At 36.2% G+C, this 20,415-nt stretch overlaps 1 protein-coding gene across 1 annotated transcript; it reads left to right on the forward strand.

The window, feature by feature from the left end:
* The first annotated feature begins 4 nt into the window (after nucleotides 1–4).
* Nucleotides 5–18,506, forward strand: ARF4 (ARF GTPase 4). The gene is made up of 6 exons (XM_020898900.2): nucleotides 5–359; nucleotides 9,153–9,233; nucleotides 9,698–9,807; nucleotides 14,913–14,984; nucleotides 16,402–16,527; nucleotides 18,104–18,506. The coding sequence occupies exons 1-6, from the start codon at nucleotides 293–295 to the stop codon at nucleotides 18,188–18,190; spliced, it is 543 nt and encodes a 180-aa protein (XP_020754559.1). The 5' UTR covers nucleotides 5–292; the 3' UTR covers nucleotides 18,191–18,506.
* Nucleotides 18,507–20,415: the final 1,909 nt, after the last annotated feature.

A 20,415-nucleotide genomic window follows, 5' to 3' on the forward strand; every position in this document is an offset into this window, starting at 1 on the left:
TGACGCGAATCTGTCCGCGTTGGAGGGGCCGGGCCGCTGCCGTAGTCGCCGCGGCTGCCTCGTGACGTGGCACAGCCGAAGATTTAACGCCGGAGCCGGAGCTGCCCCGCCAGTCGTGGAGCAGGTCCTCACCCCACTGTCCCGGAGCTTCTTCGGACACGCCGGCTAGCGAACCGTCCCCGCAGCCGTCTTTCTTTCTCAGCAGCTCTTTCCTCGCTGAGTTTTCTGGGAGCGTAAAAGGAGAAGGCCCGGGGACCTTTTGCTCGTGCCCATTGCAAGTGCCACTACCGCCATGGGCCTCACCATCTCCTCCCTCTTCTCCCGCCTCTTCGGCAAGAAGCAGATGCGCATTTTGATGGGTGAGTAAGGGCCTGAGAAAGGAGACCAGGCCCGGGCGGGGCGGGCGGGTCTCTAAGCTCGGGGTGGCCTCGGGGCCTGCTTTTTGGTCCCCCCACCCCCCCGTCCGCTGTGGTGGGGGAGGGGCGGCGGGCTGGGGGTCGGGAGGAATTCCGAAAGGGGAACAATGGGGTGAAGGGTGGGCGGTCGCCACAGATGTGTTGGAGAGCTTGGAAGTGGGCCGCGGGCAAGGTTTCCTCGAGTTTGGCGTTTTTCTCCTTGTCTTACTGAAAGCCCGACACAACTGGGCGGAGATGTGAGGGTAGCGAACTATCGGATCTTGCGAGCCCGGAAGAGGCTGGCGAGGCCCATTCTGAGAGAGCGATCTGGCTCCCTTCTTCCCCGGGTGTGGGCAGCGGTCGGGAGGGAGGGGGAGGCCCGGCGACTCCAACCTTCCTCCTCCCCCTTTCCGCCCCGTGTACACACACTGCACACTCCCAGTGCTGTGAGCGAGCAGTCGGCGACTGCCCTGAGCCGGCCCGCGCAGGAAGTGACCAGGCCCAGTGCGGTGGCCCGGGAGCACCTAGCTTTCCGTGGGGTCCGGAGTCCTCAGCGCGCTGTCTCTTCGCTAAACTTTGCTTCGCTCTGGATTCCGCCACATATATATATATATATACACACACATTCTTTTCTTTATTAATGTCCTTGAAAGCTTGAGATTATCATGAATGTTTCTTTTGGCCAGTCTCAAGGGCCAAATATATTTGGTTACCAGAGAGTTTTCGAAGTAATTTTTATTCAGCTGGCTAAAGTTTAATGAGATGGCGGGGGGTGGGGGGAAGAGAAGGCTTAGAAACTTTTTTTTTAAGCTAGTGACAAGTTTTCAGTAAGTGAACATCATGACGCAGAATTTTATGGAGACCTTGTTAAGGAGTAAATTACACGAGTGTTTTAAAAAATTCTTATGGAAGGCGGGCTTTTGAAAAATTGCTCTTTAGGATCGGTGTTTTGCTCTTCTGAAGGAGAAGGGGCTTGTCAGTTGAGTGATGTAAGCAGCGCCTCCCCGACGGTACTGTGAGTAGTTTTTACATCACAACTTAGGTTTGTGAACCTAAATGATACTACGAGGAGCCTCAATAAATTTAAACATTGAGTTTTGTTGTTTCATTAGCTTGTTTTCTAGAGAAGTGGAGTAGGGGGAGGTTTTATTTAAAAATTCCCCGAAGCAAGGTTTAAGATACAGGACGGTTAAGGGTATGCCCATTTGGTTCTTTTTTCACTTAACACTAGTTGCAGCTTATTCACAATCCCTGAAACAGTTGTTGATAATTCATTCGCAGAGATAAATGAAAGTGTTTTCTCTTTAAAAGTTTATCAGATTTCAGTTATTAAAAAGAATTATTTTTAGGAGGGTAAGCATAATGTTTGAGCTTTAAAAGTACCTGAAAATCGACAGTCTGAAGTATTTGAAGTCAGTGGGAGACCTTTGGACTGTCATAAATGAATTTCCAGCGTGTTCTTTAAAGAGATTACCTAGTGTGTGTTTCTGTTCTTGGGAAGTGTAGTGTGTTATATTTGAAATGGAGTATATAATATTTTACTTAAGATTTCTTGTAAATAAATTGTTGTTTTTCGTTTCATTAGTCTTTTGTAATGGCTGAAAGTTTCAGAAAAGAAATGTAGAATTATGTATGGGCTAAGCACTTTCAAATTTTGATATGTGTTAGGGGAACATTTCTCCCCTTTACTCCCCAGAAATGATTGAAAGAAAGTGAAAGAAGAAAAGTAACTTTGTGCATTTGTGCAGGGAGTAGAAGTCATGATTTTAAATTATTTAAGTCATTTCATGTTAAATTTTTATTAGTCAGGCTTGCTATTCTTGTTTTACACTTTAATTCAGGATAATTAGGTTTCCTTGATTAAATGTAGTGAAATCACAAGGTCACCTTTTATGGTAACACATCAAATGAAGCATTAACCATATGGGGTATATGTGTATGGATAGTGAAATAGGTGATTAGAAAGTTTGATCACTCTTAGATTTTTATATCTAGCTTAATGAGGGATAGCATAAATAATCTTAATGTGTCTGCCCCATCCAAGTTTAGAATTACCAATTAAAGATTATTTTTCCATTATTAATGTTCTCTGACAGGCATGTGTTCTTCCTTTTCCTTTATATGGCTTAGATAGAATTCATGCTTTCTTGAGTCAGTGATTTTTTCAGATTTTACTACTTTAAAGTATTATTGAAAGATAGCAGTTAGCTAATGAATCTGGTTTGCCAAATTACTGTGGAGTTTTATGTTTTATTAGTACACATGCTTTCCTGAAAGCTAAAGTAATTTTAAAAGATGTTTGAAGTTGCACTTTATGTTAACTAATGAAAAAATTTAAAATAACACAGTGTATCGAATGTAACATCAAACTTTAGATTGATAGAAATTATTTTTCTCCAAAGGGAAAATCACATGTGAATGATTATTATTGAGCTTAAATTCAAAGTCAGCTAGTTACCTCAGTATGACCTCCATATTTTAATTTGTGGTGAGATGTAATTTTGGTAAATTACTCCCTAAATGTTGTTTATATTTGAAAACTATGTTATGTAGAGGAATTATTAATTCTGCTCTCTTAAACTTGCAATTTCGTGCCTGTTGAAAAGCTGAAAAAGTGTTGGCTTGCAAAAAAATTGCTAATCGAGTGTAGATTTGTTATTTTACATGTGATTGGCTTTTTTGGACCAGAGAGATTCAGGAGGAAAGATCTTTCACCAATTTGAAAAATACTACTAGAGTAGTAGTGATCTTTCACACTTTCCCCTAGCATATTTTATAAATATATTTACTATGTAATTTAAAACTTTTGGTCCTGATTCTAAAAATAATGTCCTTTTTGTTAAATTTAGAAGATGTGAAAAAGAATAATTGATATCTTATAATTCCACCATTCCACTATTAATATTTGTTATATTTACTTTTAGCCTTTACGAGGAAGTTTTTGTTTCTCCGGAATTGTAGTTGTGGTATATAGCTTTGTGTTTTTTTTTACTTAGTTTATTATGACCTTTTTCTTAGGTCATTAACTGAAAACATAATTGCCAGCCTTTAAAAAAGGGGGGAGGTCTTCTGATTAGTTATATGATAGAAGAAAATCCTTAGCTTTATGCCATTAGATGGAGAAGGAAATGGCAGCCCACTCCAGTATTCTTGCCTGGAGGAGCCTGGTGGGCTGTTGTACATAGGGTCTCACAGAGTCGGACATGACTGAGGCAAGTTAGCATGCATGCATGCATGCGTTGGAGAAGGAAATGGCAACCCACTCCAGTATTCTTGCCTGGAGAATCTCGGGGACGGAGGAGCCTGGTGGGCTGCCGTCTATGGGGTCGCACAGAGTCGGACACAACTGAAGTGACTTAGCAGCAGCAGCAGCATGCCATTAGAAGTTGATGCAGCCACGATTAGGTGCACCCTCATGCGTTATTATGAAGTATTTCTATCAGAGACTGATAATTTGCTACTAATTAATAAATAGTAATCAAAGTGCTGACATCCCTGAGCTGTTGGGTAGAAACAAAACCCAAGCTCATTATAATTTTCCTATACATCTTTTAGCATCAGTGTCAGTTTTGATAACTGAACCTCTGAGGAATTAGATAAAATATTAATGTACTCTGGGTCCACCAATAAAACCTGAGGGAAGAATGTTGATATATGAATACTCTGGCATCAGACCTAACATTGTTTTTAATTTTTTAAAAATTGAGATGTAATTCACATAATACTCATTCATTTAAAGTGTATAATTCAGTGATTTTTGATATATTCACAAAGTTGTATAACCACTACACCATCTTTTTCTTTTTTGGTGGCTGGGGGATCTTAGTTCTCTGAGAAGGGATCTCACCTGGACCATTGCAGTGAAAGCCCAAAATCCTAACTGTTAGGGCACCAGGGAACTCCTTCCACTGTGTTAATTCTAGAACATTTCATCAGCCCGGAAAGAAACCCCACCACTTTAGCAGTCACTCCTGCTCCTCACCCCTCCCTCTTGCAACAAACCACTTTTCGGCTTTCTGTTGCTATGGTCTTGTTTGTTCAGGATATATGTGGCCTTTAGTGTCTAACTTCTTTCACTTAACATGTTTTCAAGGTTCATTATACTGACACATTATAGCATGTATCAGTACTCCATTCCTTTTTATGGCCAAGTAGTAATTCCACTGTATGGATATATTCCACAGTTTATCATTCTTCAGTTGATGGAAATGTAGTTGTTGACACATTTTGGTTCTTACAAATTATGCTACTGTGAACATTCATGCAGTTTTTGTGGAGGCATATATTTTTAATTCTCGTGGGTAAATTAGCTAGGAATGGGATTGTTGGGTCATTCTTAATTATGTTTTACATATTGAGGAACTGACAGACTTTTTCAAAGCAGCTACACCTTTTCACATTCTTGCAGCTATGTATGGGTCTAGTTTCTGGAAAAGATCTTGTGTTTCTTACTACTCCTGTGATTCTGAGAACATTTCTGAATTTCAGATTTTGCATCTAAAAAATGGAGAGTTATTGTGAGGGTTAAATTACAAAATGTATGGGATTACCTGGTATTGTGTTTGGAACACAATAAGGACTTGATTTTTAATTATTTAAAAATTATTCTGAAGTTTTATTTCTAGCTTCCTTGTAGAAAATTTGAAAGATAAACAAAACATGAAGAAAAATATCCTAACTGAAACTTTACTTACTGAAAATATACTTGTTTTCTTTTCAGTCTTTTTTCTTTTTTGCATTTGGTTTTTTCTCAAGTTGAGGTAATTGTAATCTATTTTCTTTAACTTAAAATAAAAGTATTTCTAATGATTGCCGAAAGATTTGGGGGACAGTTTTGCTGCTTTTGACTGTTGCGTCGAAGTGTAGGTCCAGTCAAGGAGAATAAGTAATTCCAGTATATCTTTCAAAACAGTGACTTGTTTATGAGGGTGAGAGGGAGGGGGAGGACATTACTGGACTGTACAGATTAGTCTTATCTTGGCTAGTTGGGGATTGGTTATAGCTTCATTTCGTGGAGAAATCTCATTGCCAAATATTGCAACTGTAAGAAAATACATACTTAAGAAATCACTAAAGTGGCACAGAATTGTTAGACCAACATTTTTTGAGTAAAGAACTATGTAATGAGTGATGATATACATTAATTTGTGCATCTTAAACTTCATGATAAAAATACCTCAACACTTAGGGCTTGCATTTATACAACACTTTAGATGCAACTCAAAAAAGATAATCTTTGTGATTTTAGAGTCTTGTATGTGGCTGTGAGCCACTTAACTCTTGTCTTAAAATTTTTAAAATAGCTTACAGGTGCTTAAAAAAACTTTACGGGTGCACTATTTTTGTAAATGTTCTCTTCTTTTTTCAATTTAAATAAGCATATAAAATATTAAGTCTCTTAAGCAGTCATCCTGATGAGTTTTTACTAGTCCCAGCAGTTTTTAATAAAGGAAAGACATTACTTGGGAAATATTTTCTTTTTAATGAAATCAATACGTGTTTGTTGTATAAAAAAGTTCTAAGTATATAGAGTAGAAAAATATTAATTATGCATACAAACAGGTATAAATTGTCATTTAAAGAAAAGTTTAATTACCTGCATGCTTTTGTATAACCTAAAATAGTTATGTAATGTAATCATTATTTGTCTCAGATTTCTTTCATTCCTTGTCAATATTTTTGGACTAAGATTTGAGGTCTAGTTGGACCTCCAGTGAGGACAGGTGTATACATGAGTTCTCCAAACTAAACACAAATTAAAAACTTATTTTTTAATTAATTAATTTTTGGCTGTGCTGGGTATTCATTGCTGCCCACGGGCTTTCCCTAGTTGTGAGTGGGGGCTACGCTAGTTGCAGTGCACAGGCGTTCCATTGCAGTGGCTTCTCATTGCAGAGTATGGGCTCTTGGCACTTGGGCTCAGGAGTTGTGGTGCAGTTTTAGTTGCCCACTAAGATGTGGGATCTTAGTTCCTGCACCAGAGATCAAACCTGTGTACCCTGGGTTGGGAGGAGGATTCTTAACCACTGGACCATCAGGGAGTCCCCACAAGCTTTTTTTCTAATCATTTCAGTTTTAGTTCTTCTGACTTGGGCTAATGGTATTTGGACTTAGCTAAAGGTGAATTTTGCTTTATTTGAAAATTTGATAAAAACTGACTGAAAAGGATTTAGATTCAAGATACTTAGCTTTTTCCAACAATGAAAAGATCCTGTTGTTCACCCCTTCGTTCTCTGTATTTTTATTGAAAATGCTAAACTCTAAGGTAGCTGCTTTTGTTTCCTTGTGTATCTTTTAAAGTTATGTTTTCTGATATGTTTGCTACTGTTCCATAGTTGAAAAATAAAACAGGGGCTTCCCTGGTAGTCCAGTGATTAAGACTCCGAACTTGCTCTGCGGAGTAACACAGGTTCAATCCATCCCTAGTTGAGGATAAAGCAGTTCCTGTTAATGGTTTGTTTTTCTTATGCCCATAAGTGAGGGCTTAGAGTGTGGCTATTCACTTTAAGTGTCATGATATTTTGGACAGAATAAACAGTTTCAGTATGAAGAAGTGGGGAACAGAGTGATTAGAGGATACAGGAGTAAAAGAGCATAAGATGCCTGAGTCTCCATGGAGATTGTTTCTGTAACTGCCTTTTATTGAATATGTAGTTATCTTTTACCTGGCTTCCCTGGTGGCTCAGATGGTAAAGAATCTTATCTGCAATGCGGGAGACCCCGGTTCAACCCCTTTCTTTTTTTTTTATCTTTTACCAGTGCTCTTTATTTCTCCATATTGGATTCACATTATTATCTAGAGTCCTTTTACTGAAGTTTGAAACTCCTTTTAGTGTTTTTTTGTAGGATAGGTTTGCTAGTAACAAATTTTCTTAGTTTTTATTTGGAAATGTCTTACTTTCTCATTTTTGAAGGATAGTTTTGCTGGACGTAGGAGTCTGATGGATATTCTTTCCATTACTTTTGAATATAACATCCTGCTGCCTTCTGGCTTCCATAGTTTCTGATGAGAAATCAGCATTTAATCTTACTGAGAGTCTTCTGTACATGATAAATCATTTCTCTCTCGCTGCTTTCAGGATTCTTTCTTTCTCTAGCTTTCAGCACTTTGTTTACAATCTAAGTGTTAGTTTTTTTTGTAGTTCATCCTACTTCGAGTTTTTCAGCTTTTGGGGTATTTCATCAACTTTGGGAAGTTTTCAGTCACTGTTTCTTCAGATATTATTTCTCTTTCCTTTTCTGGGGCTTTCATTATGCACATTTTGGCATCCCTGATGGTGTCCCTCTGGTCTCTGATACTCTTTACTTCATTGTTTTTTTTCCTTTTCCTCAGTGTGAATAGTCTCAGTTGACCTATCTCAAAGCTCATTGATTCCTTTTTCTACGAGCTCAGATATGCTGCTGAACTCTTCTAGTGGTTTTTTCCATTTCGATATTGTACTTTTTAACTCCAGAGTTTCAGTTTGACTGTTTTTAATAGTTTTCATATCTCTCTTTGATGAGATACCTTCTCATACTTTCCTCTTTTTAAAATTTTATTATATTTTAATAAAATAATACAATATTATATTTTATTAATTTTAGGGGAGTATAATTGCCTTGCAATTCCAGGAAGACCTTAAAGCTCTCCCCATTGTAGGATACGGAGCAGAAAGGATTGTTATATAGGTAGAAGGAATTTGAGTAGCCTGCTCTAGTCTTTGATTTCATTTTGAACTAACTGATAAAAGTTAAACTACTTGCACAGGAATGTAAGTTAGATAAGTGAGGTGATTTCAGTTTTGGTTTTTTTTTTTTAATCAGCATGGGTTTCCTTTGTTAAGTCATGCTCTGAAGTAAATATCCTTGCTTAAGTCAATACTCAGTTGAATTGATTTTAAAATCTGTGATAGTGTTAATGTAGGTGACCAAATGTGATTCCTTAGATGAATAATCCATTCAATGAGGTTACTAAATATTGGTCTCCCATTCTTGAAGGCTTTAGCACATAATGTAGTGTGTACAGATTTTCAAAGATTCATACTTAAACATTTAATTTGCTTTTCAGTCTCTTCTGTGTATTTTTGTTGTAGCATGGATTTTTCTCAGAAGCAGGTACATTCCTCCCTCCTTATATCCACCTGCCTCAAAGGAATTGTAAGAATTTAGGCATTACATTGGAGATGAGTATGATAGGGCAGTTTTCACAACCCAGATTAATCAGTCTTTTGTATTACTTCTGCACATTTGATGTTGAAATGGATTAAGATACGGGTAAAGTTGGCCTCATCTTTATGATTTAAGAAGGGCATAGTTATATACAGGTTTTCCTCTAGCATTAAGACCTTTAGTTAACATTTTCTTGTTATATTAAAGGAATTGACTTTGTCAATCTTAAAGATTGCTCTTCATTTGTTCTTATGTGTTCTCTGATCCCATTTCTAATTTGTGTTTTTTAAAATGGTAGTATTTCATGGAATTAATGAGGACTTGAAAGAGATCTCAGATTACTTGATCAGGTCCCTTTATTTTATAGCTAATTTCTCTGACCTCTTTCCTTAAGTGACCACGTGCTGTCTCTCTAGGTCTAGAAAGGAAAATGGAAATGGCATTTTTAGGAAGTGTGGTCTTCGGGAGTTAGAAATGAGGTGATTTCATTTCTAACTCATTAGTGCCTTGACCAGTCAACTTTTGCTTTCAAACTAAAAATTTGTTGTACAATTGTTTCTTAGTGTGTCCTTTTGGTCTAGATTTAAAATCTGTAATGTCTTTTTCTAGTTGGATTGGATGCTGCTGGCAAGACGACCATTCTGTATAAACTGAAGTTAGGGGAGATAGTCACCACCATTCCTACCATTGGTAAGAAGGTTTACAGTGATTTTTATTTATATAATAATAATGTATTATAAAGTGAAATAGAATACAGTTTAATTTTGACCTTTTTTTAGAGTAGTTTTTGGTTCACAGAAAAACTGAAGGGAAACTACAGAGATTTCCCATATGTACTCTTCCTCTACACATGCATAGCCCTCTCCATCACCAATATCACTTATTTTATCAATTAATAAACATACACTGACATATTGTGATCATCCGAAGTCGATATACTTAAGGTTTGGTACATTGTGTGGGTTTGGACAAATACCATTAATAACATATATGCATTATTGTAACTGTCTTGGGTTTTTACCTTTGTTGATTATGTATTAGGACTTTAAAAAAAAGCCAAAAACCAATTCTGGGGGAATTCCACAATCAAAGGGGTTGTTTTCTGAATGACATTGTGCTCAGTGGTCTTTTCTTTTTTTCTTTTTCCTATGTAGGTTTTAATGTGGAAACAGTAGAATATAAGAACATTTGTTTCACAGTATGGGATGTTGGTGGTCAAGATAAAATTAGGCCTCTCTGGAGGCATTACTTTCAAAATACCCAGGTAAGTAAGGAATGCTATACATTTTATAACTTCTCTTTATATGTTTCATGCTGTAAAGTTTAATATATACTGTCTACTTGGATATTCATGTTCATTTTGTGAGCTGGCATTCTTCTTATCAGTACTTCCATGTTCTTCAGTGGACTCTCTCCTTCGTACCTTTGTAGACTAAATTACCTAGGGTAGAAAAGTTACATAATTATCATAGTAATATTTTGGAAGGTGGATTGGGGTGGCTCTCAAGATTGAATTAGATGTCATCAGTAGTTCTGTTGGTTTCGTTCTTAGTGTAGAATCTTAGAAGTAAGATCTTTCTTCTAAAAGTATAGCTTTCTGTCATTGTCGTTTTTAACGAATGTACTGCAATTAATAGTGCTTCATTTAACTCAGTTAAGAGTTTATTAAAATACGTGAGGAAAATATTAAGTTAGAGCTTCTCTGTTGATTTGTGAGGTATTTTTGTATTATGTAGTATGTATAATACTGACGTGGAAGAGACTTTAGTGATCCTGTGGAGCAGAAATTCTCCAATTTGCGTATTAAAGTCACCTGGAGAGTATTAAAAGCCTCAAAAACCTGAGCATAACACCTGACCACTTGGATCAGAATATCTGGCAACATAAACTAGACAACATAAACTAACAGTGTTTCTCAGACTTTAATCTGCATATGAATCACCTGGGTATTTGTTAAAATACAGGTCAGTTCAGTGGGACCTGGCTGAGGAAGGCTTGAGAGTCTTCATTCCTAGCAGAGTCTCAGGTGATGGTGCTAATACTGCTGGTTTGGGACCTTCGGCTCCATTACTGGGTTTTCCAGCAGTAGCATCTCTGACATTTCAGGGTGGTTAATTCTTTGTTGGTGACTATGGAGAGGGCTCTTTGTGTTCATTGTAGAGCGCTTGGCAGCAGCATTGGCCTTTATCCACTAGTCGTAATCTACCCAGTCACAGTCTCCCCTACTCAGGCCAGTTGCAACAACCGAAAATGTCTCCATGTATCGCAGAATATTTCCTGGAGACAAAATTGCTCGCTCTTAAGAACCACTGTGGTAGTCTAACTCTTATATATGAGGAAACTGAAGCTTGGAATGACTTAATTAAGACTGGAAAGCTGGTTCTTATTTTACACTTTCAGTTAAGTAGGTCCCAACTCTGGTGATTGCTACCACATGAGGGGTTTCTTGTTAGTTTTTGTTTACTACTGGAGTTGATAAAGGTTTGTAAAAAAAAAAAAAAGGTAATGTTTGATGTTACAAGCACTTCCTATGTTTAAGAGGTGCAGATGTCATTCTTGATTCCCCCTCTTATAACACGGTATACAAGTGAGGTTTATTGGCACCAGGTAGCAGTGAATACTCTGAGTGGCTGAAACAACCAGGTTTAAGTAGCATGTCATGTTAAGTAAGTGACATACTTTTTATTAAAAAATAAGTGTTTCTGTTCATTAACATAAAAGTGAAAGTATCAGTCGCCCAGTCGTGTCTCACTCTTCCTAACCCCGGGCACTGTAGCCTACCAGGCTCCTCTGTCCATGAGCGTCTCCAAGTAAGAATACTGGAGTGGGTTGCCAATCCCTTCTCCAGGGGGAATCTTTGTGACCCAGGCATCAAACCTGGTTCTCCCACATTGCACGCTGATTCTTTACCATCTGAGCCACAGGCAAGCCTGTTCATTAACATAGCTGTGGTTAGAAAATGTTTTAATATGAGTTATATTTTAAAACTTTGTTGTGAAAGTTTTCAAATATATACAAATGTAAAGAATAGCATAATAAACTCCCACATACCTATCACTCAACTTCAGTTATTAGGTTATGGACAGTATTGTTAATTGATACTCCTTTATTATATATTCTGTCTTTTGGATTGTTTTAAAGTAAGTCATAGGCAGTTTTTTAGAGAACACACTTTTGAAATAAATTTGGTATGAAATAAAACTGGTAATCCTAAACTTTTAATTCTTTATAATTTATTTAATTTTTATAATTTTATTGAAGTATAATTGATTTATAGTGTTTTAATTTCTGCTGTACAGCAAAGTGACTTAGTTATGTAGACATATATTCTTTAACATGTTCTTTTCCATTGTGGTTTACCACGAGACATTGAATATAGTTACCTATGCTATACAATAAGACCTTGTTCATCCATCCTATGTATACTAGTTTGCATCTGTTAATTCCAGGCTCCCAGCCCCCCCCCCCCCCCCATCACCCCCACCTGTCAGCCACAAGTCTGTTCTCTATGTCTGTGAGCCTGTCTCTGTTCCGTAGATATGTTCGTTTATGTTGTATTTGAGATTCCACATATAAGTGGTGTCTTATGGTATTTGTCTTTCTTTTTCTGACTTTCTTCACTTAATATGATGACCTGTAGGTCTATCCATGTTGCTGCAAATGGCATTATTTTATTCTTTTTTTACAGCTGAGTAATATTCTGTTGTATATATGTGCTACATCTTCTTTAATCCTTTCATCTGTTGATGGACATAGAGATGTTTCCATATTTTTAAGCCTTTCACTCTTGACCAAAGGTAACCCTGGTCGTATTCCTTGACTTGTTTAGACTGCTATTTAATTTAGTTTTAACTTGTAATTAGACTTATTCCTGGCCTCTGTGGACCACCCTAGAATTGAAAGTTCAAGTACTTCTTCCCAGGGACCTCAAGGCTGCTGGAGAAAACTTTATGATTACCTGATGTAATCACCACTAACCTCTTAAAGCTATCTTTTGCAACATTCATGATCAGTTCTTTTAGAAGCTAATTATTCCATTTAACCATACTTTTTCTAACTTACATTAACAATCCATGACACCTTGTTTATTGCAGTAAATTCCTCTTCTCTGTATAATTGATATAGTATATTATTTTCCTATTCTAAACAAATAAGTAAATATTTGGCTTTTTAAGTAGTCTTTTCTTAGACTAGCCATTTTTAGAATCTTAACTTTTCTACCCTCTGGGTTCTATGCTGTCTCAGGAAGTGAATAACTTAAACTTAATTCTAAAATAACCTTTCCTCTTAATATTATGTTGGGACTGACAGTGTTATTTGCATTTTAAACAATAAAAATAGATTGTTAGTAGTCCAGATAAAATTAGATCCGTTTTAGAGGCATTACCTCTTCTAGACAAGTAGGTTCTAAAAAGGACTGATTTTCAGGATAGGAGGAAAAGGAGACAGTTACTAAATGCCTGTGATATTCTAAATATAAATGTTAGATTCTTTTATACTTCTGTGGTTATGTTTAATCTTTAATAGGCTTAAAAAATTGTTAGTATTCTATTTTATAGAATAGGAGGCATGTTCAAAGATTAGGTAATTTATATAATTAATAACCAGTGCCTAGATTTGAATTTGTTGTTTTTCCACTATGCCATTGTTGTTTCAGTTGCTAAGCCGTGTCTGAGTCTTTGTGACCCCATGGATTGCAGCACACCAGGCTTCCCTGTCCTTCACTATCTCCTGTAGTTTGCTCAGACTTAGGTCCATTGAGTCTATGATGCCATCCAACCATTCTCATTTTCTTTTGCCCCCTTTTCCTCCTGCCCTCAGTGTTTCTCTGCATCAGGGCCTTTTCCACTGAGTCCGCTCCTCACATCAGATGGCCAAAATATTGGAGCTGGAGCTTCAGCTTCAGCATCAGTCCTTCCAGTGAATATTCAGGGTTGATCCTCTTTAGGATGGACTGGTTGGATCTCCTTGCAGTCCAAGGGGCTCTAAGTGTCTCCTCCAGCACCGCAGCTCAGAAGCACCAGTCCTTTGGTGCTCAGCCCCTTCGTGGTTCACCTCTCACATCCGTACATGACTACTGGAGAAACCATAGCTTTGACTACGTATATGGACCTTTGTCGGCTAAAGTGATTTTGCTGGTTTTTAATATGCTGTCTAGGTTTGTCATAGCTTTTCTTCCAAAGAGCAAGCTTCTTAATTTTTGGCTGCAGTCACCACAGAGATTTTGGAGCCCAAGAAAACAAAATCTACCCACTATGATATACTGGCTCTCAAAGCATCAAAATTTTTTTCAAAGGGTAGGGTGTTTAAAGTGATTTCCTGCAGAGATAAAGGAAATGGGCTTGAAGTTTTCTAGACCAAAAGAAAGTATATGTCACTTAATGTCCGTAGCCTGAAATACTTATTGGCATAGTACCTAGCAAGCTTTATGATAATACTGAGAGGATTAATCCCTCAGTGGATTTAATGTGATGACTTACACAAATAGTAGCACAAGACAGTTTGTGGTAAAGTGACAGAAGATTAAAAATACTTGGGTCAGGTTGTGGGGAGAATAATAATACTTGGTACAATAGGGATAGATTTTAACAAATTTGCCCTGTCTCTAACTTAAAATTGTATACTTTTCCATTTGAAAGTTTTTGGAAGAATCTTAATTCAACTACTTCCTTCCCAATTAGTATAAAATTCTAATTCTTTTGTAGTATAAAATTCTAATATATGAATATCTTTAAGAATGGTTACTATCTTCTTTTTTGTTAAGAATTTCTTACTTGATCAAGTCATTCTTGAATTTTTCTTGATATATTTGGCTTAAAACTTTCTTGCCCTGTTTCTGGAACTGGCAAGCAGCATTCTAGAGTAAGGCTTTCTTTTTATATGAAACATAGAGAAACTCCTGAAGTGCCCTCCTTCCTCTTTTTTTAGTTTCATTTTGTGCATGCCTTCGAGTACACTAATTCAGTTAGTAAATTGAATCTTTAGGATTGTCCTTTGATCTAAATTGGATTGTCCTTCCTTTATACTTTTGTGTGCCCACTTTGTGGCCATTTTGTTACTAATACTCACCTGCACTTAAACTTCCAAGGGCAGGGGAAAGGGATAAAATTTATTCTTTAGTGTGGTTGAAAAAAGAGTAAGAGTTGGTTTTTTTTTGGAAATAGCATTGATAAGTTAAAAATCACAAATAGTGCTCAAATCTGTTTTTAGTTTTTACTGCTCTGTCTTTTCTTTTTTTTTTTTTTTAAGTAAGGAAACTTTCTTCCTAGCACTTAACTCTTGATATGGTTTTGCTGCCTGTATATTTAGGTTTCATGTTTATTGTGTGTTTTAAATTTAACTTATAATTTATTTAAACAATTTTTTCAGGGTCTTATTTTTGTGGTAGATAGCAATGATCGTGAAAGAATTCAGGAAGGAGCAGAAGAGCTGCAGAAAATGGTGAGAATATTTTTTAAATTTATCATTTCCAAGATACGTTATTTTCTGGGTGACAGTGGTGATACTAGTGGTCAGTACATTTTAACTGTAATCTGATTATATCAGTGAGCTTAGAAAGAACCTTGAGGAACTGTATTCACAGATTGTTAAGACTGCACATGAAAATTTATACTGATGAGTGAGCGACTGCTTCAGCAAGTTGGGAGGAAAGCCCAGTTTGTAGAATGCTGTGTGAGTGAATCTCCAGTTTTGAAGTGTTTGTGATCTTGGAATCCTTGTTCCCAAGGTCATTGGGTTCAGTTTTCTCTATACTGTACCTATAATATAACTTCAAAGTGTTTTGTAATATCAACCATGATAAAAAAAATCCACCTAAAGGACATAGCATTTTGGTTGATGGTGGCATTTTGTCCTTGCCATATATTAGATTAATATTTTCATATATTCATATTGTTAAAAATCTTGGCGGGGGGAGGATTGTTGAGGAACTTTGCCATGGTTTCAGACTTATAGCTGTGAAATATTTACTGAAATATTATCATTCACTGCTCCTAAGAATGTTGAGTGAAGTTTATAAAACCCTAGTGCTGGTATATGTGTAACTGGTGCTTTTTATGTCTCAGTTAAATATTACCCCTTCTGCTCTTTCTTTTTTTTTTTTTTTCCATCTTTTTTTGGTAAAGTTTTATTGATATAATTCACATACCATAACTTCACTCATTTGATATATGGAAGTCAGTGGTTTCTAGTATATAAAATTGTATAATCATTACCACAGTTGAATTTTAGGACATTTTCATCACTTCCAAAAGAAATCCTATAAACAGTAGCATTTGTCCCCCATACCTCCCCTCCACTCCACACTCCCCCGTATATACGCATATGGTTTTTTGTTAACCTTTTAAAAGGTTCTGTCGCTTTGTACTTAGCATAAGTTTCCGAGTTTTGTCTCGGTGTTTGATTCCTACCAGCTTCAGCTTTTGGTATTATTATTGTATTTTTCATGATACTACTATGCCCTAATCACTATATCATTTTCCCATTGTTTGATCCTGCTGACTAGAAAGTATAAAAGTCCAGAAAGACTCACCATGTAAATAAGTTTACAATTAAATAACATAAAGTTCTTCCATAAATGTTTATTCCTATGTGTGTTTCTTGTCCTTGCCAGTCCTGATCCTCTGTGGGTGACTGTCAAGACTGAATGAATGATTTACCTTAACAGAGTGTAGGTTAATTTACTTAAGAGAATAGTTTTGTTTTACGTGTAGTTGTATGATTATTGGTTCGATGTTTGATAATGTATTTAATGTTGAATAAATGATGTATATATGTAGGAAGACAGTGTTTTACCTAGTTTGTTACAGTAATTGAATTTTGATTTGATAGTTATTAAAGTCTTAGTTTTTATTTTTAGCTTCAGGAAGATGAGTTGCGAGATGCAGTGTTGCTGCTTTTTGCAAACAAACAGGACTTGCCGAATGCTATGGCTATTAGTGAAATGACAGATAAATTAGGTCTTCAGTCCCTTCGTAACAGAACAGTAAGTATTTGGAGTTTCAATCATTAGGATAATTTTTTAAGCTAATGTTTAGTTTAAACATTTATAACTTACTTGTCCTCTTTGAAACAGGTAGTGAGCACATCTTTTTAAAAGCTATAGGGACTTCCCTGGCGGTCCAGTGCTTAAGACTCCACTCTTAACTGCAGGGAGCATGGGTTCAGGCCCCGGTTGGGGAAACTAAGATCCCTCATGCCTTGCAGTGCAGCCGAAAAAAACCTATAAGAGACTCTTGCTTATATAAAAATAAGCTCCTTTAGGCTTTATTTCAAACCTATCTTTTATATAACTCTGCAGCACATATTTTGTGGTGAGATTTTCTTTTTAAAACTCCAATATTTATCAGCTATATTTTAAATACTATTTGGTACTGTTTTCATGGTAGCACTAAACTTGTGCAGGGACTATACCTATGATATTAAACAAGTTTTGAGTTTTTAATTATAAAAAATCTATTTTCTCTCCAATAACTTATCATTTTAGATCAGTTATTTAAGTATTAGCAAAATACAATATACTATTTTATGTGTAAAAATATCACAAACTGTTTTTGTAGCTTGTGCTTTACAATAGTTTTTCATTAACTTGTCAACAAGGCAAATACTGTGGTATGACAATAACTGTATTCACTGTTTAACATGCCCCAGGCTAATTTAAATAAGACAGACTAAACGATGCCAGTTTTCCATGCTCAGGAGATATGTATTCATACTTTTTCCCAGCCTTCTAGGTTATTAGGGTCTTTGGTGTTCAAGTAATAATTGGCAGCATATGGTAGACTTGAAGTGACTTTGCAACATTAAAACAAAGTATTTATTTTAAGCAAAGTAAAACTAGTCAATAAAGAAAATTAGTAAATCATCCCATGAAGATAATTAAATTACTTTCTAGGTCTTTTTCCTGGCATTTGTATATTTTCATGGCATTTGATATACTGAAGATGACATTCGTAGACATTTTAAAGAGTGTAACTTTTGGGGTGCATGAGACTAAAGACAGTGAAATTCTTGGAAAAGCTTGCCTCTGAAATATTAGCAATCCTTACTCTTTGAAAATTTTGCTTCCTCTACTTTGCACTTAGTTTTATGAGAAACAAGGGCCAAGTGGGTATTATTAGTTATTAATACAAATTTTGCCGTGAACATTCAGATAAAGTAGTAGTTGGTTAAATGTAATGAATGAGTAGCAGAACTTCTGTTTCTCTGCCCATTATTGATTCCTGGCTTCCATCAGCCTAGCTTACTTTGGTGGGTTTGGATATGATCGATAATTAGTTCTGTGCTAGATGTAAAGAGTGCATATGCAGATGATTTATGATTTTTAATCCTCAGCAGTCATATGCTTTTTATATTTTATTAGATATAAAATTAGTCATTGTGAGATATAATAATACCTTAACTCTCTGACAACTTTAGTTTCTATGACTTTATGTATTTTTTTCCTTTTTTCTATATCTTTATGGTACCTCCTAATTCCCCTGGAAAATAATTTCCTGAATAAGAAATGTTAAACATTGATTGTATTAATCAAGCATGTTCTTGTTGTCCTTTCTTTACAGTGGTATGTTCAAGCCACTTGTGCTACACAAGGAACCGGTCTGTATGAGGGACTTGACTGGCTGTCAAATGAGCTTTCAAAACGTTAAATGAAGCTGGATATCTAACCAAGGACATGTTTGATAGAATTGGTCTAGGCTTGTTACAACAAAATTAGTTTGCATCTTGGTTATTAAACAGTATCTGGGACTGGTTTGGGCAGAATATTACTGCGTTTAAACTTATTTTGTTGCCAATTATTGTTTACCAAGTATAATGTTGCCATTTAGCAATATGCTTGGTTTTAAAGAGATTTCTCCTTAACTTGGGAAAAAAAAAGTGTCCTCTTTTAATTTTACTTCCCTTAAGCCTAAATGCCTGGACTTAGCTAATGTGACACCTTTAAATAAATCCACTTTGAATGTTTGGTTTTTTTTTGTTTGTTTTTGAGCCCACAAGAAATAATGTTTTAAAGTTACCCCTTGTTACTTTAATGATACCTTTATCATTCCTGGGACAGTCTGCTGATTTAAAAAAAAATGTAGCATTCCATTTGTATTTATTTCCCCCCCTTGCCAAAAAGATTTTTTAATACTGCTTGTACCAGCCAGGGAAATGCTCCAAAACACTATTCAGATCTTGCACTGAGGAACTTCTATTTCTCCCCCCATTGTTATTGACTCCTGGCTTTCATCAGCCAAGCGTACCTTGGTGTGGTTTGGATTTGATAATTAGTTCTGTGCTAGATGCAAAGAGTGCATATGGAGATGATTTTTAATCCTCAGCAGATTGTCTTCCTTTATATTGTATCTTTTTTATGTTGCATGTTGCTTTTGGTATCAGCCTGACTCTTTGCCCAGTATATGATAGTTCTGCTGATGTTTTATTGTTTATTGGTGAACATATCTTCATTAAGAGTTTTTGGAAAACTCATCAAACTCAATGAATAAGTTTTCTTCATAACCCATTTGGAATTATTCCTAATAAAATGATAAAAACATGTAATGGTGTTTGTTTTTCTTGAGTCTTGAAGATGTTTGAAATGGATTTTTCTTATTTAGCAGAGTTGATTTGCATTTATTACATCCTGTGAACAATCATACAGATCCCACTGAGTTTATTGTTTGAATTGGAAGTAAAATACGGGTTGCTAATCATGTGTATAACAGAGTGGGGAGCAACTTCAAAAATTTAGTGTCCTTTGATAAAATACCATTTTGATGCTGTACATGTCTAAAGTCAGATCAGGAGTAAAAACCTGTGATAAAATGAACTACCCCCAAAGTATATGTGCATGTATTTGTTTCACAGTTCACATCAGTTACAAAACATCCAAGTGGTGTTGGCATGGCATCATACATAGGTTGTTAGCGATGCTGCTCTCCTGTGTAGGAGAACAAAGTTCACAAGCGCTTTCTTTTTTAGCGTCACAAATTCCAGAACTTCTGCAGAAAGTGACGAATTCTGTCATAAGGTATGTACCTCATGAACTTATAATCTGTGAGTTACTAAGAACTCAACTTGGTAACCCAATGAGTAACTTGGTTTTTGACCATAATTTATATATTTTATAGACCTTGCATTTGTATGATTATTAATGGCTTAAATTTATGTGTTGGAATCTTATTTTCAAAACCAAATACATGCTTGTAAAATAATGTATATTTTTGAGTCGTAAAAAAAAAACTGGACAAAGTGAAAGAAAATTAGAAAAAAGTAGTTGGTGATTGTCAGACGGGTTGCTGGGAGGAAAATGTATGCTAAACTTGTGTCATTTGTTGTAAGTTTAACTTCTCTAACTTCTTCCCTTTGAATAAGAAAGGTCTTATTTTTTGAATAAAACTTGGATAGGGTACATTTGTGAGTGGTTTTATGGGGCTCAGCTAGGAGATGCAAAACTACAGTAGATTCAGTGATGGGATCATAGTTAAATTAACACTGTGCTTTAATGAACTCTGAAGACCGAATAGAGAGAATCCATATGATCTTTCGGCATATGGCAGCTCTTACTACACCATTCTTGGAAATGACTGCACTAGGAGTCTAAAATTGCCTAGTTTTCACTAAATGGGTTTTATAAAGATTTGCGTGATTGCTTATTCTTATTTATTTTACTTTTTGACTGTGCTGCTTAGCATGTGGGATCACAGCTCCCTGAATAGGGCCAGTCTGAACCTGTACCCCCTGCATTGGAAGTGTGGACCATCAGGGAAGTCCCCTTTTTGCTTTTCAAAGAAAACATTAACTTGCCAACTTCGCATATTTTTACCCTAAGAAATATATTTTTCTTCAGTCTTGGCAGTAGTTTCTTGGTTTTGTTTTTAAATTGAGAAGT

Source organism: Odocoileus virginianus, chromosome 26 (assembly GCF_023699985.2).
Source record: "Odocoileus virginianus isolate 20LAN1187 ecotype Illinois chromosome 26, Ovbor_1.2, whole genome shotgun sequence".
NCBI classification, from domain to species: Eukaryota; Metazoa; Chordata; class Mammalia; order Artiodactyla; family Cervidae; genus Odocoileus; species Odocoileus virginianus.

Coding starts and splice junctions, on each gene's coding strand:
- ARF4 (XM_020898900.2), top strand. CDS start 293: ATGGGCCTCACCATCTCCTCCCTCTTCTCCCGCCTCTTCGGCAAGAAG. Junction 360..9,152: donor GCAGATGCGCATTTTGATGG/GTGAGTAAGGGC, acceptor GTCTTTTTCTAG/TTGGATTGGATGCTGCTGGC. Junction 14,985..16,401: donor CAGAAGAGCTGCAGAAAATG/GTGAGAATATTT, acceptor TTTTATTTTTAG/CTTCAGGAAGATGAGTTGCG.